This window comes from Sorex fumeus, unplaced genomic scaffold (genome assembly GCF_029834395.1).
Source record: "Sorex fumeus unplaced genomic scaffold, SorFum_2.1 ptg000051l, whole genome shotgun sequence".
NCBI lineage: Eukaryota > Metazoa > Chordata > Mammalia > Eulipotyphla > Soricidae > Sorex > Sorex fumeus.
In genome coordinates this window covers 5,024,514-5,050,769 of record NW_026606108.1, presented here as the reverse complement: position 1 = coordinate 5,050,769, position 26,256 = coordinate 5,024,514, and the positions used below count along the sequence as shown (strand labels likewise).

General features: G+C 46.6%; 1 protein-coding gene across 12 annotated transcripts in view; it reads left to right on the top strand.

The window, feature by feature from the left end:
• TJP1 (tight junction protein 1) overlaps positions 1-26,256 on the top strand; it is a 162,465-nt gene that overhangs the window by 114,399 nt on the left and 21,810 nt on the right. For all 12 annotated transcript variants that reach the window (XM_056124450.1, XM_056124449.1, XM_056124447.1 and 9 more), the window contains 10 exons: positions 1,074-1,198; positions 2,161-2,263; positions 3,846-4,122; positions 7,398-7,501; positions 8,039-8,207; positions 8,392-8,539; positions 19,736-19,875; positions 20,667-20,772; positions 23,915-24,065; positions 26,140-26,248. In XM_056124450.1, the coding sequence (XP_055980425.1) occupies positions 1,074-1,198; positions 2,161-2,263; positions 3,846-4,122; positions 7,398-7,501; positions 8,039-8,207; positions 8,392-8,539; positions 19,736-19,875; positions 20,667-20,772; positions 23,915-24,065; positions 26,140-26,248 (1,432 nt within the window). The remainder of the gene's footprint in view (positions 1-1,073; positions 1,199-2,160; positions 2,264-3,845; positions 4,123-7,397; positions 7,502-8,038; positions 8,208-8,391; positions 8,540-19,735; positions 19,876-20,666; positions 20,773-23,914; positions 24,066-26,139; positions 26,249-26,256) is intronic.

Genomic DNA, 26,256 nt, shown 5'->3' with positions numbered 1-26,256 from the left:
CGGTTGGCCTCAGTTCCATCCCAAGCACTGTGTTGACCCCTAAGTGTAGGCCTGGGTGTAGCCCCTGGAACAACACCAGGTTCACATTATTTGAGCACCTCTTCTCCCTGAAAAACACAAGTAATTGGTCTGGGGATTGTAGCTCAGCTTTAGAGTACTTGCTTTACCTGTGTGACGCCTTGGGTTTGCTCCCTGCTCTGCATGAATTGGTAGAGTAATTTTACGTGTTTAGTATGATTAGTACAGACTTAATGGTATGTGTGCATAAGAATGTTTTGGTGTACTACTTAAGTAGAGTTTTTATTAAAATTGAAAGAAGCTCGGAATCTTTCTTCTTAAATTTTGGGCACACCTGGCAGTACTCAGGTCTTTCATTATGGCTCTATGCTCAGAGATCATTCCCAGTGGGCTTGGGAGACCATGTGGGGTGCCAGGGTTCTAACCTGGGTCAGCTGCTTAAAAGACAGGCGCCCTGCCCTATCACTCCAGCTTCAACATTGGATTTTCATTTCTTAGCATGTTTCTTCTGTAAGACAGCACTTCTGTCATTCTGTCATTTAATTGTAGTACCTGATGATTGTGGTCACACTCTGTTGCTCCCTTTTGGAGTTTTCTGATACTCAAAAGGAAATCCAGGGACAGGGAGAGAGCTCAAAGGAGTAGCACATAGGAGGCCATGCTTCTATGCCCAGCACCACAGACCTGCCTTTCATCCCACCAGCCCATGTGGCCACTGCTTTAGCTTTTTTTTTTTTAAAGTTGATTTCAGGATTTTAGTAATGAATCTAAATGTGTTGGTGTGTTTTTAAAATGTCCATGTAATTGGCTCTTAGGACCAGTGTGTTTCCAGCCATGTGTGTTCCAGGATATGGATCTATGTCAGCATGTGACAGTTGTGAGTGCAGTGACTGTTTGCGTCACATATAAGAAAGAATTGTCATTCTCTCTGGTCTGGCGTTTATAAGTTAACACTTAAGTGCTGTATATTTTAGACTGTAGGGTTATGACATCATGAATATTTACTGATCTTACTCTTCCCTGTCCACTTTTGTTTTCTGTAATGGTTGCTTCAGGCTCCTGGATTTGGATTTGGAATCGCCATATCTGGGGGAAGAGATAACCCCCACTTTCAGAGTGGGGAGACATCCATCGTGATCTCCGACGTGCTGAAAGGCGGCCCTGCGGAAGGGCAGCTCCAGTAAGAGGGTCCTTCCCTATACATCGCGCCTTTTCCTGCTGCTCTGGGGACTGGCAGGCCGAGAAGCGCTCTTAGACTCTGACCTGTGTTTATGCTAAGGCTCTGGCACAGCCCGGGAGCCAGTACCCCTGGTCTAACTGGGCTTGATAACCACTGGGGGTTGGGGAGGGGGGGGGAGAAGAGAACACTGTTGCTAAATTTTAACCAGAATATAGCCTTAAGTATCCTTTTGCACACCAGGCACTTTTTCTTTAGTGAGAAAATCAGCAAGGCAAATGCTCAACCTGGCCGACCCGGGTTCAATTCCTCTGCCTCTGTTGGAGAGCCTGGCAAGCTACTGAGAGTGTCTCGCCCTCGTGGCAAAGCCTGGCAAGCTACCCGTGATGTATTCGATATGTCAAACACAGTAACAAGTCTCACAGTGGTGACGTTACTGGGCCCACTTGAGCAAATTGATGAACAACTGGAGGACAGTGACAGTGACAGAGAAAATCAGCAAAAGGGAGAGAGGCCCAGGCCAGACTAGTCAGGCATGAGCTTATGATCAGGGTTTTAGAAGTTTCAAAAGGAGAGTTTTCTTCTTATAAAGTAAATAGCTCTCTCTCTCTCCATGTCTATCAGTTAATGTGTTGTTAATGTATCGAATGCTCTGTTGTTTAATAGAAAACTCATTGTATGTCTTGCCCGTACTTAGCCCTTAGCAGGGGTAAGTAATTTAACCAGACAATGGTTTTTAAAACATTGTTTTGTTTTTTTAAATAGTTTTAAAAATTGACTTGCTAAATAAGCATTTTTAGGAGAGTTTTGAAAATAGCTCATAGAACATTTTATCAGTGATCTGAAGACAGATGAATTAGCCTAAAACTGGTTTGTTTTTTAGAAATAGATTTTAGAGGCTGTTTTCACAAAAAGTATCCATAGTTTTCTCTAACATTTTACTTTGGTGACTTATTCTCCCATAGGGAGAATGACCGAGTTGCAATGGTTAATGGAGTTTCAATGGATAATGTCGAGCATGCATTTGCTGTTCAGCAACTAAGAAAAAGCGGGAAAAATGCAAAAATTGTAAGTCTCTTCTTCCCATTTATTGTTGATTCATTTTTTGTTTAAATATATTCTCCTTCCTCCACAAGACAAGGGAAACTGGAGTTGAAGTGCCAACGTTAGCTGTTCACAAGAAGAGCTTCTCCATGTCGGACGGGGAGGATCATGCTGTGGACACTGGGAACTTTGCTGATTGTAAAAGCGAAGAGGGCACAGGGTCTGTCGAGTGCTTGCCCTTTCGTGGCTTGGCATTTCCTTTTCTTTCAGGGCTTGCATTAGACTCTCTCTTGGCTTGGCATGTTGGCGGTTTGGAAAAACAAAGCCCCATGTCCTGTCCTAGGCTTATGTTTCTTGGTCATATTTTAGCTCTGTCTTTGAATGCAGAGCTAGAATCAGCCCTGAGCACTTCTTTCTGTGACCCAAAAAACAAATGATATTTTTGAACCACACATACTGGTGTGTGACCTGGGGTGTGGTATATCAAACCCAGGTCAACTGTATGCAAGGACCTTACCTGAACTATTTCTCTAGATTAAATTGCTTTTTTTTTTAAATTGTTGTTTTGGATAAATTGAACTGTTTCTGCTTTCTTTGCTGCTGCTCGAATTCAATGATACCATTTTTAATACCTGTAGAGTTATTTACCACATTCCATGGTAAATTGGAGTGTTCTGCCAGTATCTTGAGGTTATTACCTTTAAGCCTAACTCCAGTTTTTCAGATCTTCCCATTTTGCTTTGATGTTTTGCTGTTTCGTTTTTCCATCTTAGCTGTTCAGCACATGTATCCTGGGTCAGTGAGGCAGCCAGAATCAGGTTTTCCCTATAGAGATGGTTTTGTGGAAAGTAGTTGTCCGACCTGTCAGTGGGCAGCTTGAAGGCTGGCTCTGCTGTTTGCCCAAATCAGGGGGCAGGGCAGGACTGCTGGTGGTCATGCTTTCCGGTGGGAAAGGGTCGAGGCCATCTTACCCAGCCAAGAGTTGCTTTCCACAATGCAGAGATGGGATCATGCTCTTAGTTCATGATGGCTCTCATTGCCATTTGCCGTCTAGACCACACACTGCCTTATATCATAAGGTCCCTTCTCAGCAGCCAGAGCCAGAACACAGGAAATCCGGGCTCTTTCTCTGTGGGCCTTATGCAAGCCCCTGTGAAGCCCAGTTTTCTTGTAGTGTGGTGGTGTAGGAAATTGCTCTCTCCGGTTTAAGCAGGCATGGTGTGGCCCTGCTGCTGACTGGAGCTTCCATGCACATCTGAGCATTCAGGGGTACAGATGTGTTAGAGCACAGAGTCATCTCCTTGGTCTGCCCGCCAACATCTCTTTGTTGCTCTTTGGATTGTTCCACCTAGACCTAGGTCCTTCACATGACTAAGGACCTTGTTACCTTTTATTCCAGATTTGTTTCTTGGCCACATCTGTTTATCAGGAGAACAGAAACACAACTTTACAGGAAACTCATTCCTTAGTGATTAGTTGTTATTATGAATGAACTCTCTGGTTAGGATTATAATCCAGGCAGGAAAATATCATTGTCCTTTCTCTCGGACCCCGAGAAGACAAGAGGAAAGTTCACCAGTAGACTTTGTGATCTTTTCATTTGTAGACCATTCGAAGGAAGAAGAAAGTCCAGATCCCTGTTAGCCGTCCTGAGCCTGAGCCCGTGTCTGAGAACGAGGAAGACAGCTACGAGGAAGACGTGCATGATCCCCGCAGTGGCCGTGCCACTCTAGGGAACAGAAGAAGCGAGAAGAGTTGGGCGAGGGACAGAAGCGCTAGCAGAGACAGGAGCTTGTCCCCACGCTCTGACCGGCGCTCTGTGGCCTCCAGCCAGCCTCCCAGGCCTACCAAAGTCACGTTGGTGAAGTCCCGGAAGAATGAAGGTATTGTCTGCGCACACGCATATGCGGGAACCAGGGATAATTTTCCCTAGCCGGGAAGGTTCTACTCAGAAAAGTATGCCGGACCCTGCAGGACTAACTTCAGACTGACCTTCCCTTCATTCTCCCTATAGGCAATCACTGTCTGCACCCCACAATATTTCGGTTATAGAAGATCATTTTAAAAATATTCTCCTGTGGTTGGATTTGGGGTTTCATGTTGCAGCTTGGGTAGCTCAGTACAGATCTGGTCAACTTGAGGTTTTCTTAGCTACAGGCTCAACCAGGAAGAAATCTTGAGGTTTTTGTTGTTGTTTTGTTTGAGGGCCACACCTTACAGTGCTTAGGGATTTATCCTGGTTCTGCACTCAAGAATCAATCCTGGTAGGGTGCAGGGGGCCCTGGGGGACTGGGAATCTCAATCAGATAGGCAATAAGAAAGGCCAACTCCCTGCCTGCTGCACGATCTTTCCCAACCCCTTGGGTGGTTCTTTTAAGTGAAGAGATGAATAGGATCCCCTTTTTTGGGATTTTTCAAACTTGTCAGTGTATTTAATACTTTTTGTTCCTTTTTAAAACTTTGGCACAGATATGCTGCTGCCTCCCCCCCCCCTTTTTCTTTTTTAAATAATATAGGAGTATTGCTAATTGATTAAGCTGATTGAATTGGGCATGAACTCCACGCCTCCCTTCTTTTGTCCCTTGTGATCACACACATCAGGGCTGGCTTCTTCTTGCTGTGGGCCTCTGGTGATTGTATTAATAAAGCTTTATGAGGGTATACCTTGAAGTGCTTTGCCCACTCCTAGCTTACCCCACTCCCTCCTCCCTGCTTCTCTATCACTGTCTGTCCTCATGCCTCTGCACCCCCACAGCCTGCAGGACCCATGGTCTCAGTCAGTGCCCTTATGACCCTAAGCCCCCATGGCCAGCTGCTGTGCCACATGTTCTCTGGTCCAGCAGGAACCCACCATCTCAGGTTGGCCTTTTCAGGCCCAGTCTGCAGGGCCACATGTCTTCTCTGATGCTGGCTTCTCTAATACTGTGCCCTCTTAGATTCCCCTGTCTTTGTTACCTTCTCAAAGCCCTTCACCTCAGTCCACCCTTTGCCCCAGTGTTTCTGATCTGTTCTAGAGCCGTGGACAGTTAGTTTACCCCGTTATGTAGCCTTGTTGTGTAATCTCACTCTTGCGCCCAGCCTGTGCGCTTTGGCCTGCCGTGCCCTCCCCCTGCTCTGCCTCTTGCCTTTGTCTGCCTGTGGAGAACCATCCCCCTGGCTGCCCTCCTGCCCACCCCATTGCCTCGGCCAGGCTGGCAGTTTCTCAACCCTGTTAGTTTTCCCACCGTCTCCACGCCGTCACCCTCTCTTTCTCCCACTACTCTGAGGTACCATGAGTAATGGTTGATTCAGGACTGTACAGTGTGGTCGTGTATATCATGAGGCTCATGTATATTGTGAAATGAACCCTACAGTTGAGGGAGTGCCTCATCGCCCACCCTACCCCACTATCCCCCCTCCCCCCACACATACATGTGCACATGCTAGGCACCTCACCTCTGGAGTAGCTTCTGACTACCAAGACACGTCTGACTCCTTCCTTCTCTGCTCTGCAGGTGGAATTTCTGCCCAGCTCAGGACTTATTCCCAGCCTCCCAGCCCTCCCCAGCTCCAGCTACCCTGCCCTGACCCCCTCAGCAAGGCCCTACAGAGCCATCTTCTCTGTCTGGTGTGTTTGTTCTGAGCTGCCTGGCCCAGCCCTGTGTGTTGTATCCTCACCATGACCTTGTCTTCCGTAGTTCTTGTGTGTGGTGCCATGTCAGTCTCATGTCGGGGAAGACACCTCTGCTTCTGCTAGACCCAGAGCCCTCAGTTTTTCCTGAACTTCCTACCATCCTGGTCATTGATGTTGCGTGCAGAGTCTGGACTTCTCTCTCATTCATTGCCAAGCTCCTACGTTTCACAGCAGCTTTTGGCCAAAGTGAATTTATCTGTAGATAGTGCTGTTGTGAGTGCTCTCTGCACCATTGCTCTGGAACTTGTGCCCCATGAATGAGACCATCTGTTCACTGGACCTGGGTCCCTATAATCCAGGACCAGTGGTTGACACCCTGGATCCCCTAACACACTAGCAGTTGATGACCTGTGTCCCCTAACGCACCAGCAGTTGACTGCCTGGGTCCACTAATGCACCAGCAATTAACTACCTATTTGAAAAATCTGTGTTTTCACTCGGCTTCTGTTCCTGCCTATCAAGAGCACTCTAGATCTGTTTACCTTCAGTTAACCTGTAACTCTAATGCAACTTTCAGCAGCCTGAGTAGCAAGTCTGAACACTTATTTATGGTTTTCATTCTCTTACATAATTTATTAAAGGCAGTAAGACTCTGATTCGTCCTTTCCTCCACCAAACATGGAGCAGTTTTTTTGTCTGGACATTGTACTAACTGGGGGTTCATCATCATGGGTCTTGTGTTGACAAATCCACATGGCCACAGGCCCCCAACTGTTTCTGAATTTTTCTGGTGACCCTCATCAGCCCTGCCTGGTCCCACCTACTGGTACAGCTGGTATTCCCCCTCTGACACTTTTCCTTGGTGAAGGGGCCTCAGCTTCTCCCGCCTGGCTCCTCCTAGGTCTCTGTGCCCACCTTATCTTGGGTTGCAGAGGGTCAGGATTGCTCTGGTTCTGGGGGAAACACTAGCCAGGCCAGGCCAGGCTCATTCCTGCACATCAGCAATACAGTCTTGGCCTTCACAGGCTGTTCTAAAATGTGTGCCTTCAGAGAAGTCAGTTGATCGGTATAATAGAGTCAGATGGAGACACTTTCTGTGCTGTCGTCTGAAGCCCCCAGTCCTTTGTTCATAGGTGGACGGCTTAGAGGAGATCACTCTGCAAGGTGACCAAGAGTGATTTCTTAATGTGCTTAAAAACTTGCTGTCTGCACTGATTATTACTCTTGCACTTTAAACACTCTATGTAGGTATCTTAAAATTTTGTACTCAAGAGCATAAAGCCAGAAATAACTCCTGAGCATCACTGAGTGTGACTGCCCTGTCCTCCCCATAAAAAATCATTTTGGGGCCAGAGCAATAGAACAGCATGTAGGGTGTTTGCCTTTCACACAAATGACTGGGTTTGATCCCCAGCCTCCCATATGGTTCCTGAGCACACGAGGAATGAGTCCAGAGCATAGCCAGGAATAACCCCTGAGCACCTCCAAGGTGTGGTCCAAAAACCCCTTTTTTCAAAAAGTGTTGCACTATTTCTCTTGTTTCAGAATATGGTCTTCGGTTGGCCAGCCATATATTTGTAAAGGAAATTTCACAAGACAGCCTGGCAGCAAGAGACGGCAACATTCAAGAAGGAGACGTTGTGCTGAAGGTATAGCCGTGCTCATTCATTCAGTAGCATTAAGATGTGGAGCTTCCTTGGGGCAGAGGGAGCAGTTGGGCTATAAAGAGTAAAAAGCCAGTGTTTGGGAGGCCAGTGCTTGCCCTGTCACTCCGGTCCCTTTCTCTGGGCAGAGAGTCCCCTGGAAAGTTCATCTCTGTACATGCCTTCTGTGCTCAGTCCAAGCTGCTTTGTATACACACAGAGCTCACCGTACATAGCACGAGGAGTTGGTGTGGCCATTCCTGATATTGACAAGTTTATTATAACAGCTGTAGTCACTTGTAGTCAGTAACAGAAAAGGAAGGGCTGAGGGGATATTAATTTGCATTTACAATGGCTGTGCAGTAGAGAGTTCTGATTTGGGGAAGGTGGGGTTGTTGGTCATATGTTAAAGTATAAGGGAATATTTGGGGTTTTCAGCAAGTCAGGGGGCAGTTAACAGGCTCTGCTCCTGACAGACCAAGGTTGACACTTGTCTCTTGATCTTTTGTTTATATTCAAGCTACAGTCTTTTTTCTTTTGCAGATAAATGGAACTGTGACAGAAAACATGTCACTGACAGATGCAAAAACACTGATCGAAAGATCCAGAGGCAAGTTGAAGATGGTGGTCCAGCGAGATGAGCGAGGAACCCTGCTGAACGTGCCCGACTTGTCAGACAGCATTCACTCAGCCAATGCTTCTGAGCGGGATGGTGAGTGTCACCCTGTGCCGGACAGTCAGGGTCAGGGAGGTGGCCCGGGTCTCAGATTGATGCAGACAGTTCATCAGGAGTCTGCATAGGCACTGACCATTGCACATGGGTTTTCAGTCAGTGGTTTCTACCCAATCCCAGTGATTATTTCTTGGGAGCATTAACAGCCCCTCTCATTCCACAGACATTTCGGAGATTCAATCCCTGGCCTCAGACCATTCTGGCCGATCCCATGACCGGCCTGCCCGCCACAGCCGCTCACGTTCTCCTGACCAGCGCTCAGAGCCTTCCGATCCTTCCCGGCACTCTCCGCCGCAGCCCAGCAATGGCAGGTGAGCCCCTGGCATGTCAGGATGGGAGGCTCAGTAGTCAAACACCTGCCTTGTGAGTGTGAGGCCCTGAATTCAGTTCCCATTACCAGCAGCAAGAAGGCATGCCTGGGGATGGGGAATTTCCTGTACTGTAGTTCATTTTGGGTTTGTTTCACATCACACTCAATGGTGGGTTGGGTGCTGAACCTGGCTCTGTGCTTGGGGGTCATTCCTGGTGACCATATGATATTTTGGGAATTAAACCCAGGCCTTTATGCGCCGTCTGCGCCCAGCCCTTGGACTCTCCCTTCCGTCCCTATTCTGTGGCCTATTATCTGGTGCACTGGTTTCTGACTGAAGACTGGCTCGTACTCTAATATGCAAATACCTTCTTGTCAAAAATGTTTGTCATTCTTTGTGCCTTCAGGGGATAAATATATTTTTTTGCTTGGTCTTTGGTCTTACTCCAAACCTGTGAAGCTCAGTGCAAGCAGGGATGTCTGTAAGTGTTTCAGGTAGTCAGTCTCCTGTTGCAGCTCGATCTTACGGCTCAGAAGAAACCATGCACAGAAGAAGCAAGTGGATGGTTGTGTTCCAGCAGCACTTCATGTACTGCCACTCTGCTTTACTGGTCTGCTGCGTGGGAAATGCCGGCAAGCTTTGGGCTCTGCTGTTGGAAAGTTAGCATAGTAGAATTTTCTTGGGTCCGCCTCTGATAGTGCTCGGAGCTACTCCAGTTCTCTGTATCCTATGCCATGCCTTCCCCACTGGCAGCGCCCGGAGGCCATGCATTGCTGGAATGAACCCTGGGCCCCCTGCCCACAACCTGTGCCCACTCTCCATTGAGCCTTAGCTCCAGCCCATTGGGGTCTTTCACCAGCCAGAGCAGCTGGGTCTTGTCCTCCCTGTAAAGCCACACTGTAGTGTCTCAGAACTGACTCAGGGTTGGCATCTGGAAGCCCTGTGGTCCATCCGGTGCATTGTGTGAGCACCACTGGGTGTGGCCTAATGGACAAAACAAAAACATTTATGGCAAGTGGCAAAGGACCTGGAATGCTGGGAGTATGTCACTTACCCAATTTTGTAATGTCTTTAGGGTTATCAACACATTCAAGAATGTGAAGGAAATGATGACTCTTCTCTTCTGAAACATGGGCAAGGATACGAATGCTCAGCTACATTCCTCAGAAAACTCTGCTGGCAGTGTTGGCCAGCCCTCACTGGGCCCTGATGTTTGTCCATCTGGAGCTCTGTTTTGAGTAGCTTGAAAGTTCAAGTCATCAGCTGGGCAGTTAGGGTCAGAGATGCTGCTTGGGGACTTATCAGAGTGGAGGTGTTAGCTGAAGCCCTTGAGCCCCTGAGTTTGCTTCAAGTCACAGTATGAAGAGACTAGGCTCAGGCACATTTATCCAGGGAGTCGTGAGGAAGCTGCCGGAATACTTTAGGGATACTGTGACAGTCTGGACACTTGGGAAACAGGTTCTTGCTCAGTTTTCAACTGATCAGTCGCGTTCCCTCTGATTTACATTTTGTAAGGGTTTAATGAATCTTTTTTAAAAGGGAAAGTCACATGCTAAACTGACTTCCTTACCATAGTGGCCATTTTTCACTGGCAGGATTAAACCATTGATGTGGGAAAACTCCCTGGCACTACCCAGAGCAAGAAGGGACAGCCATAGTCCAGCACAGCCGTCTCACCTTGAGATTGTGCTTGGATTGTGCACGTGATTGGAAAGCGATTTTCTTTTCAAAAAATCATGATCAGAATTTTGGCCTTTCATTATAAGCAGATTCTAAATCTTAGAATTACCCGTGCCTTTTTAATTCAGATTTCTCTCAATATCTGTAACTTTAAAAGTGGACAAAAGATGAAACTGTCCAATCTGAGAGATAGTTCGGGGAGACCAGTCTAAGCTTGATCCCCGACACCACAGATCCCCCAAGCATCAGAGGGTGTGGCCCTGTTATCTCCCTGGCATTGTGAGTGTAGTGCTGGGGGTCTCCAGCACTGCTAGAGTGACCCCAAGCCCTGCTTGGGAGCGCTGCCCCACAGGAAAGGAGCTGTCTCCCTGTATTTGAGATGTTTTGCTTCTCTTGGATGCTTTGGTATTCTTGGGGAAATGCCATTTAAGTGGAGACTTTTGCAAAGTAAAACCAAGCGTCTCGAGTTTATTTCCAATTTTTTGAATGGCGAATTTAATTTCTGAAAATTCTTTAACCTGCGTACAGGTTACAAAATAACACTAGTTGATTAAAGGTTTTATTTTTTTCCTAAAGTACTGTTATATTAGATTGGAGAGTACTTTGCATCTTGGAAAAGTTTATATATTTAAAAATATAAACCTCCATCTATTCTTTCTCTCTCTCTCCCTTTTTTTTTTTGTATATTTCACAAATGTTAAAAGATTTTTAGGGGCTGGAGCGATAGCACAGCGGGTAGGGCGTTTGCCTTGCATGCGGCTGACCCAGGTTCGATTCCCAGCATCCCATATAGTCCCCTGAGCACCACCAGGAGTGATTCCTGAGTACAGAGCCAGGAATAACCCCCGTGTATCACCGATGTGACCCAAAAAGAAAAAAAAAGATTTTTAAAAAATAGCTTTGTTTCTATTAGCATAGAACGGGATAGCATAGTGAACCACCAGTCCCAATTCCTTTTCCAAGAGTTTTTTTGATATGCACTTCCCTGCAGTCACAGCATCCTGAGTGAGGCCTGGCTTTCAGGGATCGAAGTGAACTTCTTCCTCCCCTCATAGTGTGTGCTCTGTCTGCTCTGCTACATCGTAGCCCCCACCAACAGCTTCACTCTCTTAGGGCCATTCAAAATAGTGATTTCTTGGCACTTTCCTGGGTTTGAAGCCCATCCTGCAAGACCTTGATAGCAGATAGGCTTTGGTTTCCTATCTGCTCTGAAAGGTCAGCATTTCACACACATAGTCACGAGAATTGGGCATTTCCGTAGTACCTGGCAAAAATATTAACTGCTATCGTCGTTGTGATCATTAGTGCTGTTATAGTCATGAACTCTGGAGCGATAGCACAGCGGGTAGGGCGTTCGCCTTACACGCGGCCAACATGGCCGACCCGAGTTCGATTCCTCCGCCCCTCTCGGAGAGCCCGGCAAGCTACCGAGAGTATTCGATATGCCAGACACAGTAACAACAAAGTCTCCAATGGAGACGTTACTGGGCCCGCTCGAGCAAATCGACGATCAACGGGAGGGCCTTTACCTTTACCTTATAGTCATGAACTCAGGTTTCCAAGCACACTTTCCCATTTGCTTGCATGTCGTCGTTCCTAAGGTAGGGAGGGCCAGGACTCTGTGGCCAGCATGAGATTGGTGGCCAGAGTATGCACGCTCGCCCATCTGACTAAGCTTGCCCTCCCTGGTGTAGAGACCAGAGGAAAATGGAGATTAATTGCTGCTTCACCGTAGGGGAATAGCCCAGGGAAGACCTCTCTTGTCCTCATGACCTGCTTGCTCCTGTGTGTGCTGCTTTCCTCAGGGAGCAGCATTGTGAGAGCCATGACTCTGGATTCGTCCAGTGGCTGAGCAGTGCCCTGGTCTGCTGGGTTCCTGTTCTGCTCTGCTGCTCTGCTCTTCTTCTTTGCTTTGCTCTCCTCTCTTCCCTTCCCTAACCTACCCCTGCCCTCTCTTCCCCTCCCATCCTCCTCCTCCTCCCCCTCTCCTATCCTCTCCTCCCCACCCCAACCCTCCCCTCTTCATCCTGCCCCTCCTCTCACTTCCCCGCTCTTCTCTCCTTCTCTTCCTCCTCTCCTCCTCCTCTTCTCTCCTCTTGCTCTGTGCTCTCTTCTCCTTCTCCTCCCCTCCCCTCCCCTCCCCTCCCCTCCTCTCCCCTTTCCTTCCCCTTGTCTGCTCTGCCGTGTGCTCTTTGCTTTCACTGTGCATACTGCGGCTGCCCCAGCCTGGTTGGAGCTGATGGGCTTGCAAGCAGCTGCCCCTATGCTTACCTCAGAATTCTCAGTTGGTAAGACAGACCAGTTTCTCAGCTCGTTCTATAGGAATGATGTGTTGCACCTTCTCTCATCTGCCCCATTTAAGCAGGATGCTGGGGCTGCCACAGTCGCCTGAGCTACAGTGTACAGTGGGTCGTCAGCACAGGGGGAGCTGGACAAGCCTGGAACTGCTGAGATTTACATTTCATAGGCCTCCAGTCCCTCATTCCCAGACTAGCCAAGGTCTTCAGTTTTTAAAGAATAAGTTTTAATTACTGGGGGGAAAGCTAAATTTTTAGTTAACACACATTTTTAAAAACCATGTTCCTTCTGAATATTCCAGAAATGGCATCTGTTTGTTGTTTTTCCTGAGAAAGATCAATCCACCAAGTCCTGAAGTTGGCATGTTGCTATAGACATGCTCATGTACAGTACATGACATGAAGTGACCTGGGATTTTAGACTGGGTGAAGTTTCTGGCCTAAGCCCACGTACCAAGCCAAGCTGGCATCATATTGGGGATCAGCCCCTCTACACCTCTTCTGCCTGTGTTGACAGCCTTTCCAGGCGCTTCTCTTGGGACCACGCAGCCCGTCTGCATGGGTGTAAAGAGGTTTCTGCAGAAAGCCCCTAGAGAAGTCTTGGCTTCATGGAAGGATGTGGCCCCTTGGTGCGCCCATCATATGTTGGCTGTCGCCTGCCTTGCTTTTGGGGAGCTATAATTAACTGTCCAGCCTTATCCAGAGCTGGACTTGGAAACTAGTTCTTTCTCCGGAATGAGTGGGTGCTGGGGCCCAGAGGCTGAACGAATTGTTTGTGAGGACGTTTCCATCTCTTGACAGTGTGAGAATGGGGGAGCCACCCGTCGTCACAGGCGAATGTGAGCCGTGAGCTCGTGTTTCCTGATCTTTGCCTTTGGCTCTGTGATAATGATCTCAGCGCCGCCCGCTCAGTCGTGCTGGACAGGCTGTGTGTGTCTGGACACAGTCTGCGCGTGTCGCTTGTGAGGTCGTGCTCTGCCGCTACCTCCTCTCTGTAGTTCAAAGAGGCAGTGACTCTGGTGGGACCTGGGGATATGTCAGCACTGGGGGTCTTCTCACAGGGGCTACTGTGCCTTCACTAGCCTGTTTTCCCATCATTCATGCCTCTGGCTCATCCTTTAGTTACTGAAGCTCTTTCTGTGCAGGCCCCTGTCCGTTTAAATGACCCTCTGCCCAGCTGAAGCATCAAGGGAGTCCAGCAGATGGCCATTGTGAAATGTGACCTGGTCCTTTCCCTTCATGGCCCATACTTGGTGTGAAGAAGGGACCAGCCGGGACAAGTTCTCTTTGTTTCCCTACTATAACCAGGGGACAAGCATTGCAGAGTAGGACACACAACATGGGCTGACCTGGAGAGGGCCATGCAGGCTCTGTGGCAGAGAACAGGAGGCCACCCACAGACTGGGGGGAGAGGGTGAGGCAAGGTGGAAGGGACCTAGTGGTCTGCTCTGTTTGCTTAGGGAAAATAAGAAATGTTCTTTTAGGAATTGCTTATTGAAAAGTTGTGAATGTTATGTGTGCGGAGCTCTGTAGCCAACTGTTTTAGAGTCGAACGCTATGCTGGTGCTCTGCCTTGAGCTCTGGTTTCCTCAGCGCAAGCCCACTGTGCTGCCGTCCATGGGGAGTTTCTGGCTACCAGATTAGAATTCTGCCCGTGGTTTTGTTTTTGAGCTGCTCTCTGAGGGACTGGGCTGCAGGAAGATAGGAGTTCATTCATTTCTCGAGTTCCCGGCCTCGAGGGGAGTAGCCAGTGCTCAGGGCCTGCTGACAGGTGCTCACGTGGCTGGACATGGGCTCTATAGCAAGGCGAGCTGGACTAGTGCTCAGCATGTCAAAGGGTGAAAGCTCGTTACTCCCCCCATTTACATACAATGTAATTACAAAGCACAAGGTTTTTACTGTCCTTCTAGCTGCCACCATAAACATGGGAAAGTGTAGACCCTTCTTCTCAGACTCAGTGGCAGCAAAGAGCCAATGTGGCCTTTGTGAGATGAACGAAGCATGTGCTGCATTTGCAGTGTTGCGTCCTATCCCAGAGGGATAGCCCCTCCATCCCTGGGGGCTGTTCCACTCCATGCAGTGCTAGGAGCCTGCCTAATGACCATCAAACTACAGGTGAAAGGCAGGTGATGCCAGCCCCTCAGTGAAAGTCAAGCAACAAGTTTCTTTCCTCAGTCATTTTTGCTAAAAAATATTGATTTCTACAAAAATAGGTATTTTTTTAAAGGTGAATTGTTGACTGAACAACAGATACTAAACAATCAAAATGTTTAAATGACAGATTTATTTTCCTTCTAGTTCAGACAGACGAGGTTCATGAGCATCCGAATTGGGGTGCTTGGTACAGATGATGATACTAATAAGCATCTTTGAGTGCCTCAGACGAGGTTCATGAGCATCTGAATTGGGGTGCTCAGTACAGATGATGATACTAATAAGCATCTTTGAGTGCCTTAGCCAGTTCATTGCCACAAAGCCACTTGTCAGCATGAGCCTCAAGTTTTTGCGAAGCATGTACACTCACGGCTGGGAATAGAGTTCTCTCTGTTCAGAGCAGACAGATTGCAGATACGGCAGAGTAGGTGTAAGGTAATTACTCTTCTGCCTTTTCTTCGTGCAGCTGAGCAGCTTAGGCCTGCCATGGAATCTGCCCGCCTTTTTCATTCTTAGAATTCTTTGTGTGCCATTCAGGGAGAGATCATTAATTATTTTAATTGCTATCAAGGAAGCAGCGCTGTGTAAATCTCAGGATGTTTCATACGGAGTTTAGAGGATTAGCAGCTATTGCAGGATTCTGATGAGTCAGCCTTGAGTGTACCTCCGTTTCTTTCCTTGCCTGTGAGGAAAGATCTCTGAAATGCCTCTTCTTTGTTTGGGGAAGCTGGTTTTTAAGTCACTAGGTGTGATCAGTGCCTGTTAGTTTCCTTCCACCTAAGCTATGTAGGTCTCACTTCCCTGGCTGCAGTGGCCTGGGGTTGCACACACTTGAGTGTGATGCATGCTGGGTGCTGCCCATGCAGCTGCCTGCCCGGGGATTGGCACTTAAAGCCGAACTTGGCCTCACACCTGCAGTACATGTCTTGTTCTAGCTAGCATGCCATCATTCCCCAGGCCTACACCTGAAAGTATTCACCAAATACATGTAGTCTCTTCCTTCGAATGCTGGTATCACTGAGTGTATAAACTGGTTATCCGCCCCTCGGCTGTTGCCATTGATGGGAGCAGACCTAAGAAGGTTGGCTCTGTGCAAAGTGAGCTCTCTGGCAGTTATCTGACCTCACCCTTGGCTAAGAACTGTCCTTGTTGTTGCCACTATACCAGAGAGCAGGGGAATGTGACTATGCATGGCTGGACGCAAGTGAAAAGCCAGAAACAGAAAATGTCTCAGTTGCTCTTCAGATGAAAGACAGAAATGCCCTTGCTACGCTCGTGAGGTTCTGGTTCTTGGGAAAGCCATGGCAGGCAGATGAGCACCAGCCAGTAGTTGTCCTGGAAAGTCACCTTTCCTCATAGTGGCTCAAGAGCTTGATTTTGTTGAAATGAAGTTTCAGTATTCTTTGAGAGCCATTAGGGCTTTCGAGGACAATGTGCTTTTCTTGTTAACAGCCGTGGCATGTCTGAGTCACAGCAACTGCTCGGATTCAGATTTCTAAACTCAGTGTTCTTGTGATTGGATTTCAGTGCTTACACTCACAAGAGAGCGTTCTCTTGCCTGTAAAGGTCCGTCATTCTGTGGTCAGACTCAAGATTGGCATCACTTCATCATTATGTTTCCCATGAACCAGGTGGGGAGCTGTGTAAGTGGGAAATGATTGGATTTTGATGGCTCATGAGACAGTGTCTAAAAACATTGATGACACACTGGTTTTATGACGTTTTGGACATCTTGGGTGAAATAAAATATATTTGTTGATTACATCTTTTTGAAAAGGCTTTGGGCACTTTTGATTTTGACCAGAGTGACTTGTTTCCTAAGAATCCTTGTACAGCATTGCCCGAGAATGTCTTATTGTTGCCTAATGCCTCCATCTTTTGGTAGATAATGGAAATGCACTGTTTTTAAAAACTGCTGATTTTACAGAATAGTGTGAAAAATTTGGTGAATGATATACATTCCATCTATCTGGAGTTTTGTCACAGTTTAAATGTATTATGTGGGGTGAAATGTGATTAATAATGTAGTATGAAAATTAGCCAAAGAATAAAATGCTAGCGGTTTCGTAAGAGGTACACACAGAGCCTGCTGTACAAGAAATGATGGTCTGTTAATTACCATTGGTGAGGACATTTGAATATTATCATTGATTCTGTTATTGGAATGGTAGTTAATATTATTGTCAGCCACACTTGAAATGGATGAAGTTTTCCTTAAGTTACCAGAAACAAAATGGGAATCTTCATCTGTTTTTTTGTCGTCGTTAGTTTGGGATTGGGTGTGGGTTCCAGTTCTCAAGGACTGTTTCTCCCACTGTTCTGGGAACAGGCTTTGCTGGTGATAGAACCTGGGGCTCTCACACTCCAGGCCTCTCCCTGGCCTCCTTTCCTTTATTTTAAGTAAATTGGTTTAAAGACTGCATATTGCAAAGCAACAGAAATAGGAACTGTTACAGAAATACAGAACTGAGGCAGTTCTTGAATTTCATTCTCTTTAAAGTGTTCTTATTTTCAATCTATCGTTAGTACTTTTAATACAAAGAATGCTGAGACAGTTTACTGTTTTGTACTGCCCTTTTGTACTGTCTAAGGTGCCAACATTTATTTGGAAATAAAGCTTAACTTTTTATTTACTTTATTTAAACAGACTAATTATATGTAAGATTTTATTACACAAGAGTAGCTAAAAAGGTTGACACCTTTCATGATTTAAAAGTAGTTTATTCTGGTTTCAACTAGAAAATATTTTGGCTTTTATAGTTTTTTTCTAAAAATGACTTTTTGTTTAAATGCAGGTACTTAATATCTATAACGAACATCTGGATTTTTTTTTTCTTTTCACTACCATCTCATTGTTGTAGATATTGAGGAAAACCTGTGGAATTTTTTTACAGTAATTAAAATGTTAAGTAATTTTGTATTTTTTTGCACTTATTGAAAACTTTCCCCAACATTACAGGCCTTATTATTGTGATTGTATTATCTGAGTCTTCAAAATCACAGCAAATAACAGTCCTGTTGGCAGGTATCTGTGTTGTTACTGATTTTAGCATCTGTCCATTCAGCATTTCACTGTTTAATGTGGTGTTTGCCCTTAGTTTATTAACTAGTCTCATAAATTACTTGTATTGCCTGTGTCTTTGCATTATGTGTAGTTTTTTTGTGGGAATGATTTTGTGTGTGTTTGTTTGACCATTTGAATGTAATTAATATTTGAATTTATTATAATGAGTGAGTCCTAATGTTGAACCAGCCTTGCTCTTTTGAAATAATTCTGCTTTTGGGGTCATTGTATAATAATATTTTAATACATTATAATATTTCTGGCATTTTATGACACCATTCTTTGTATTGCTATGTATGCTTGGAATTTTCCATAGCAAAAGAATCTCTTAATTGCTATAGAGAGCTTGCAGTAGTTTCTATGATCCAAATGATTGAAGAACAAATCATTTTGGTTTTTAGTGGTTAGGTTCAGTCAGTATAAAACTTCTATACTGCCTTTAGGGATGGTAGATTTAAATGCATTTTTTTAAGATGTGTTTTTGCCCCTTAAAAATATGTATACTAAGTGTGAATACATAATAAAAATCATATCTATGCACCTCTCTCTGTAGCTTTATAAAACCTTGGTTCATCAGGCCTCAGGTATGGGGCATATTCATTGCCACCAAGCTCCTTCCTTCGCCCTCTTTATCTGTTCATTCTTGTTTTCTGGGGAAGCTTGGTGGGCATTTAATTTCTATTGTTTCGTTGCAATTGGAAATACTAATAGAAAAATAATATTACAAATAGGTTCTAGAATTTTTGTCTAGGTGATAAGATGCTTTCTAATCTTTGAATTTGCAGTTTGCTAATTACTATTGAGGTTGAATGTGTTTTCTGGGTTACTTTTTGTACATCTTTTGGTGAATAACTTCTTTCTGGTCATTCTTTTTCTCTTAATCTGTGTCCTTTAAACTCATTTGTAGTTATCAAATTAATCTTACATTATCATTGATCATTAATATTGTTTATATAGATGTCAGTTTAAATTCCATGAAATTGCTAGTGCTCAGCGTTATTTGTATGTTTTGAACTTCTGTATGTATTTGCTTTTGTTGATATAATTTGGCTTTTGTGTATGAGTCTCACTTTAAAAGGCCTCTATCTTTGAGGCTATAAAAAAATTATGGGGACCTTTTTGGGTCACAACCAACAGTGCCCAGACCCAGGGAAGTGCTCTTGGCTTTGTGCTCAGAGATCACTCCTGGTGGGGCTCAGGAGATCACATGTGATGCAGAAATTGAACCTGGGTCTGCTATGTGCATGGCAAGTACTTACACTGCTATTCTTCTCTCTCTGGCCCACACTTTTTTAAAACCTCTGTGTCCCCAGTAGTGCAGCTCTGCTACAGTAGATATGTCCTTGCCCATCTTCTGTTCTGATACCTTGACCTGTTTGTCATTTCCTGTGGAAATTACCACTCAACTTTTATTTATTTATTTATTTGCGTTTTGGGGGGCTAGAGCAATAGCACAGCGGGTAAGGCATGTGCCTTGCACGCAGCCAACATGGCCGACCCAAGTTCGATTCCTCCGCCCCTCTCAGAGAGCCTGGAAAGCTACCGAGAGTATCTCGCCTGGACGGCAAAGCCTGGCAAGCTACCTGTGACATATTCGATATGCCAAAAACAGTAACAGTAGGTCTCACAATTTGTTGTGAGACGTTACTGGTACCCGCTCGAGCAAATCGATGAACAACGGGAGGACAGTGCAGTGCAGTGCGTTTTGGGGCCACACTTGGCCGTGCTCAGCCCTTATTTCTGGCCCTGCTATCAAGGTTACTCCTGGCAGGTCTTGGGGGACCTTTTGTGGTGCCAAGGATTGGACACGGGTTGGCAGCATGCAGGACAAATGCCCTAACCTCTGTACTGCCTCTCTTTCCCCTCCACTCTGCTTTTAACTATGAATTTCATAGAATATTTTGAACTTGGAGAAAGTTCTTCTGTTAACGTAAGTTGACTTGGCTATTCTAGCAGATTTCGCAATTCTTTTTTCTGATAATTTTATTTTTTAATGTGTAGTCACCGGAGCAGAGAGGACGAGAGGATTTCTAAACCTGGTGCCATCTCCACACCTGTAAAGCATGCAGATGATCAGGCCCCTAAAGCAGTAGAAGAAGTCAGAGTTGAAAGAAGTGAGAAACCAGCGCCCACTCTTCCAGGTATGGCCAGCGCACTCTGGGAGGACCCAAGTGACCATCATGGATACAGCAGCACCACCGCATGCTCGCTGCCTATGGCCAGCACCTAGCTTTCCTCTGGGGCCCTTGGCAAGACCAGTAGGCTCCTGGTGGGTCTTAGAAGTTCCTGGTTAAACATGGTTTCTGACTAACTGCACTTCCTCAACCAGGTGTTGTCAGCCCTACTCACTGCACAGCAGATTGGCTTCAGTGCTTTCCTTATATCAGTTATTTTGCCTCTTGGAATATTTTTACGTATATGCCTGTACATGTCGAGTGACCCCTGGAACCAGACTTGACACTCTATTAAGAGCTTTGGTTGCTTGGAGAGTCTGGAGATTGTGTTTGCTCTGCACCCCCTTTACTTCTGTCCAATCTTCTCTGCTCTGCTTGCTAAGTGGCAATATGGACATCCCCATCAGAGTGGCCCCAGGGAAGGAGGTCTGGATCTGAACCGAGGAATGCATTCGTCCCTGCAGCCTTTCTCTGTTGCTCTTGGCTAGAGAATAGATATTTCAGATCCTGGAGTTGATGCTGGGGAGAGACTCAGCCACCATGTAGCAGGAGCGCTTGTTAGCATGACTCATGGATGGATGGCTGAACTCTTCAGAGACGTGTGGGCTCTATAAATGTCGCTGATGATGAATCGTTCATATCTTACAAATGTTTTATTGTTTGGTTATTTTACCGATTGCTTGTTTTTCTGTCCTCCCCCTCTTTTAAATAAAGTTAAAAGAACTTTATTTGCACAACTTATGTTTTCCTCCCCTTAGAACCAAAGCCTGTGTATGCTCAAGTTGGGCAGCCTGATGTGGACTTGCCTGTTAGCCCTTCTGATGGGGTCCTGCCTGATTCAGCGCACGAGGATGGGATTCTGCGGTAAGCATCGCTTCAAGTAAGACTTTTGGGGTGGAAAGAAAGCACAGTAGATGCAGCACTTGCCTTGCACATAGCCGATTTGGATTTTGTCTGCCACCCCACCGAGCGATAGCACAGCGGGTAGGGCGTTCGCCTTACAAGCGGCCAACATGGCCGACCCGAGTTCGATTCCTCCGCCCCTCTCGGAGAGCCCGGCAAGCTACCAAGAGTATTCGATATGCCAGACACAGTAACAACAAAGTCTCCAATGGAGACGTTACTGGGCCCGCTCGAGCAAATCGACGATCAACGGGAGGGCCTTTACCTTTACCTTTACCTTTACCCCACCATGAGTGATCTCTGACCACAGAGCCAGAAGTATGTGCCCAAACTCAGAAGGAAAAAAAGGATTTGGGGAGGGGGGCACAACATTGTATCCTTTATGTAACAAATCGTGTGCTGTTTATTACTGTATTCAGTGTCTGGGAGGTTGGCTGATTGTATTTAATTTATATGATAGGATCAGAGACTAGAGAACAAAAGGGAAACTTTCGTGATGTTCACATCTTACCATTGTCTTCCACATAGTTTCAGGTCAGGAGTGACAAAATAACAGAATGGTTTTCTACTTCAACATCAGAATTGTTTCGAACTTTCTAATGTCTTCATTAAAAAACCCTGTACTTGTGTTTCTCAGTACTGTCTTTGGGCCACTCAAACTGTTGGTCAGGATATCTCTCTCTCTCTCTCTCTCTCTCTCTCTCTCTCTCTCACACACACACACACACACACACACACCTGACTGACCAGGTGGCAGTCACAGTTTACACACACCCCAGCTACTCACTTACACACACACACACACACACACACACACACACACACACACACACACACTGCTCACAAACATGATACACCAGTTTTTCACTGAGGACGCGGGACCAGAGCTCACAAGTCCTGGGTTTTGGTCCCCCTAGTGGGTGTGAGAGTAGCCCATGCTCTTGCACTGACATAGGCTGTGCAGATGGGGCAGAATTGAAAATACCACCTAAGGCTCATGACACTCCCTGAGATCAGGCTGTCTGCAGATCGTGGGGGTTGGTTACAGGGCCAGATTTCACTTTTCATCTGCTATCCTCCAAGCCATTAGTTGATCTGAGTCCCTCTGGTCAGGTGAGCGGAGGCCTGTCTTGGGCCCCCTCAAGGATATCCTGGAGATGTGTTTGAGAGTACTGTGTGAGGAGTCTGGAGAAGGCGCCAGTTCTTGCCAGGAAGGTGGGGACGCTCTGCCAAGGGGCTGTGGGCTTGGGTGAGGGCCAGGCCAAGAATGCCTCTAGCCTAGACCATGAGTGTCATCTCTGGACTGTGATGCAGGGGGTGGCACTCCTCTACAGATGGGCACCTGCCAGCTGCTTGCCTTGGAGTCCCGCCCCAGTCTCTGCTCCCTCTGTGGAACTCTCCTCTCGCTGTAACTCCTGCTTGGGTGGCTCCTGCTGGAGTCCTCCGTGTTCCTTACTGGGTCAGGACTGGGTCAGGGGGTGTGGCGCAGTGGTGTGGAGGAGTGTGGTAGTCGTAGGAACCTCCAGGGTTATTCATGTCTCGGATCTGCTCCAGCAGAACTTTGCTCCCAGAGTTTTTGTTCAGTGTTTGTTTCAGGCGGACTGAGTGGGCTTGAGAGAATACAGGGCTTAGGTGTGTGTATTGCTCATGGCCTACTCTGGTTCCATCCCCAGCACCACATACAATTCCCTGAGCTCTGTCAGGAGTGAGCCCTGAGCATGCCCAGTATGATCCCCACAAACAAAAAGGCAGAGGTTGAACATGGGGTGAGTTTAGAAAGACTGGAGAATGAGATTTCTGTTTAGAATGGAGAGGGTAGCCAGACCTGGGAGCTGAGTGACTCTGGATCTGCTGCTGGAAGGTAGGAGCACTGAACTATGCCTGATTTTGATGCTGTTATTAGGGAAATTGATCAGTTTATGCTGTGATTTCAATTTTTATAAAGCTACTCAGTTATTTAGAAAAGCCAATTTAGTATGAATTGAGATGGGAAAATGGAAAATTTGATGAGCCTTTGGTAATGCACCAGAAGAAGATTTGGGAAAATACTATTTTTTATAAGCTACCTGTATCACTGTATCACTGTCATCCTGTTGTTCATTGATTTCCTCAAGCAAGCACAGTAATGTCTCCATTCGTCCTAGCCCTGGGATTTCAGCAAGTGTCACATTGGAGGTTCCTTCAGGGTCAGGGGAATGAGACCCATCATTGTTACTGGGTTTTGGCATATTGAATACGCCATGGGAGCTTGCCAGACTCTGCCATGCGGGCAGGATACACTCGGTAGCCTGTTGGGTTCTCCAAATGCGACCCCGTGCTTCCAGGAGCTGGGTTTTATAGTCCCTGGGTCTTGGCCGTTGATGAAATAACACAGCACCGGGGACAGTTGGTGGGTATAATGCCTAGCTACTGGAAGGTGGGGAATCTGGTGGAGGAGGCCCAGCCCCGATCTGAGCAGGCTTGGAGATCTCAGCCCCAGGTCCCACACACCTGGGTTCCTCTGCCAGTTCCTTCATGTGAGGCTCGTCTGAACATGTGGAGAGTGGTCTTAAGCATGACTGTGGCTGGTTCCGGAAGTCTTCAGCTGCTGGGGCTCTGCTCGGAGCGGAGAGGGAAACTCAACCCACCCCCCCTCCAAGAGGCCCTGGTGAGGACAGACAGGCGTGGGGGCAGGAGACTCTGCGCTGTTCTATTCCGGGAGCTGGGTTTTATAGTCCATGGGTCTTGGCTGTTGATGGGATAACACGGTGCCGGGGGCAGTTGGTGGCTGTAACGCCTAGCTACTGGAAGATGGGGAATCTGGGTGGAGGAGACCCAGTCCTGATCAGAGCAGGCTTGGAGATCTCAGCCCCGGGTCCCGCAAACCTGGGTTCCTCTGCCGGTTCCTTCATGCTACCTATTTATTTTTATTAACAAGAAAATCAAGGACTGTTTAGTCTGATCTGGGATTCTAATACCTATTTACTCACTAAATTAGTGGCATAGGGGGAAGGGGGAGTTTCTGGATGAGGAATCTTTATTTCTGAGTATGGTTTTTGTTATAGCAGTTCGCTATCACTTTCCAAATGTCTCCTGTTTCAAACGAAATTATTTGTTTTCACAGGCCCAGCATGAAATTGGTAAAATTCAGAAAAGGAGACAGTGTGGGTTTGCGGCTGGCTGGTGGAAATGATGTTGGAATATTTGTGGCTGGCGTTCTGGAAGACAGCCCTGCGGCCAAAGAGGGTCTAGAAGAGGGTGACCAGATTCTCAGGGTACGTGAGCCCATCAGCATGGGTAGTTGTGAGGTTCTTAGGTCTCTGGAACCTTGGACACAGCACCCTCCAATTAGAATTGGACACAGACTCTCTCCCAGACTCCTGTGGGACATGTTTGTTTCGGATTTGCCGCTGTCTGTTCCTGCCTTTGCCCTGCTCCCCATCTGCTGTCTTCTCTATGGTGTGAAGCCTTGCTCCCTTCTCCTTACAGGTGTTCTGGAACCTGCCAGATACTTAGCTGAGCCAAACGTTGAGACTGGCCTGACTGCCATGGGCGTAGCTACCTGGGGCTGCTCATTTTCCTCTGGGAGATTATGCAGTGTGCACTGTCCCAGCTGGGGCCACTCTCTGTGGGAGAGGGACAGTTGTGAGGCAGGAATACATCCCCCCATTTCCCCCATCCTCCCCATTGTATCCTCCCCATTGGGTCCGCTCTCTGCATAGCTGCTTGGTCCCACGGCTCCATGCGGCTCTTTCCTTCTGAAAGTACCAAACCTGTCTACGGGTCTACTTGGCCCTAGTTGAGACAGAAGAGAAAGCCAATGGTGTCTTGGTCCCCCCTCTTTCTGCCATGGACATGGCTCCGGGTGCTTTCTGTTCAGTCTCCATGCTTGCCTGTTTGCTGGTGTTCGTTTTGGTTCCTTTTCGTGGACTCTCCTGTCAGCCGAAATTCCTCTATGCCCCCTTCTCCCTCCCTGCTGCTGTCAAGCTGGTCGCTTGTGTCCCCTTCTCAGCTTCTTCATTGGAACCTCCAGAGTCAATGTCTGCCTCATCTGCCCTGTTGCTCTGCAGGGATCTGACTAGCTAAGTCTTCCTCCTCAGGCCACTCCATGGTGCTGTAGCAGCACAATGTGGACAGCTCCACTGCTCAGCCCTTCTGTTCTCTCCTGACTGCTCCTGAGGACTCAGGCACTCAGGAAGCAGTAGCAGTGCTCCCTGTGACTTAAATGCTCATGGCAGCTTTGTAATCAGTCTTGACCCTCCAAACTCTACAGATCCCCTCAGTCTGTGCCAGCTGCCCTGGCTATTTCTGCTCTTCCCACCAGGCTTAGCAGGTCCACACTTTGGTCCCTATTCGACCTTGTCCTGGGGCTTCATCAGGGTGATTTTGTTCACTGTGTTCTCAAGCACATGTACCATGCTAAAGTATTCAAGTCATGCTCCCACACCCCTCATTTCTTACTGGAAGCACTTCAGGCATGCATCATTTAAAAAATATTCCTTAATTGTTTGTATTGGACCAGTGATACAGCAAGTATTTTGTATCCATATAATCTGGGTTCAAAAGAACTTTCATTTTGGCTTTGTATCATAAAAATAGTACATTGTGACCTCTTTAATGGAAATAAAATTCCAAAAGGTAAAAAGAGGAACATCTTGTCTGTGACCTTCACACTCACTGGTGACACTTTGGGAAGTTTCACCTTGGGACTTCAGCTAGGGGTGAATTATTGCCATGGTAACCATTACCCTGTCAAGTGTCTCTTGCTCCAGACCCCTCATTTCTTTGGGTTTTAGCTTCAGAGACTAGTCACCAGTTTGACTGTTGTACACTCACAAAAGTGGGTGATTTTGAGTTTTATTTTTTAAATTAAAAATTGTTTCAAATCACATCTGGCAGTGCTCAGGGACCATATGGAATGCTGGGGATGGAGTGTGCAAGGCAAATGCCTTCCCCATTGTGCTATCACTTTGACCCCTGATTCCAAGTTTTAAAGAAAGAGATTTTATAGAAAGAATATATGGAGTTCGGTTTTTGTCATCTGATTGAAACTGGCTAGATTTTTCAGAGGCTGATCTCAAGCATCAGGATCTATGAACTCTGAATAGATTTCCTACCCTAGCTCACTTCTTTGACTTGGTTCTACTTATTTTGTGATTCTAAATAGACTTACCACCTTAGTTCACTTCTTTGATTTGGTTCTACTTATTTTGTGTTCAAGTATATGTTGGTCTCCAGAGTGAAATATAAAAGTCCCCATTGTTGGAAAACTTCAAACTAAGTAAGTTCTGAGACATTTTGATCATTGTAGACTGTGTTTTAAGAGTATGTTGTAAAATGATTTGGCAGGTAAACAACGTGGACTTCACGAACATCATCCGGGAGGAAGCTGTTCTTTTCCTGCTGGACCTCCCAAAAGGAGAAGAAGTGACCATCCTGGCCCAGAAGAAGAAGGACGGTGAGGGG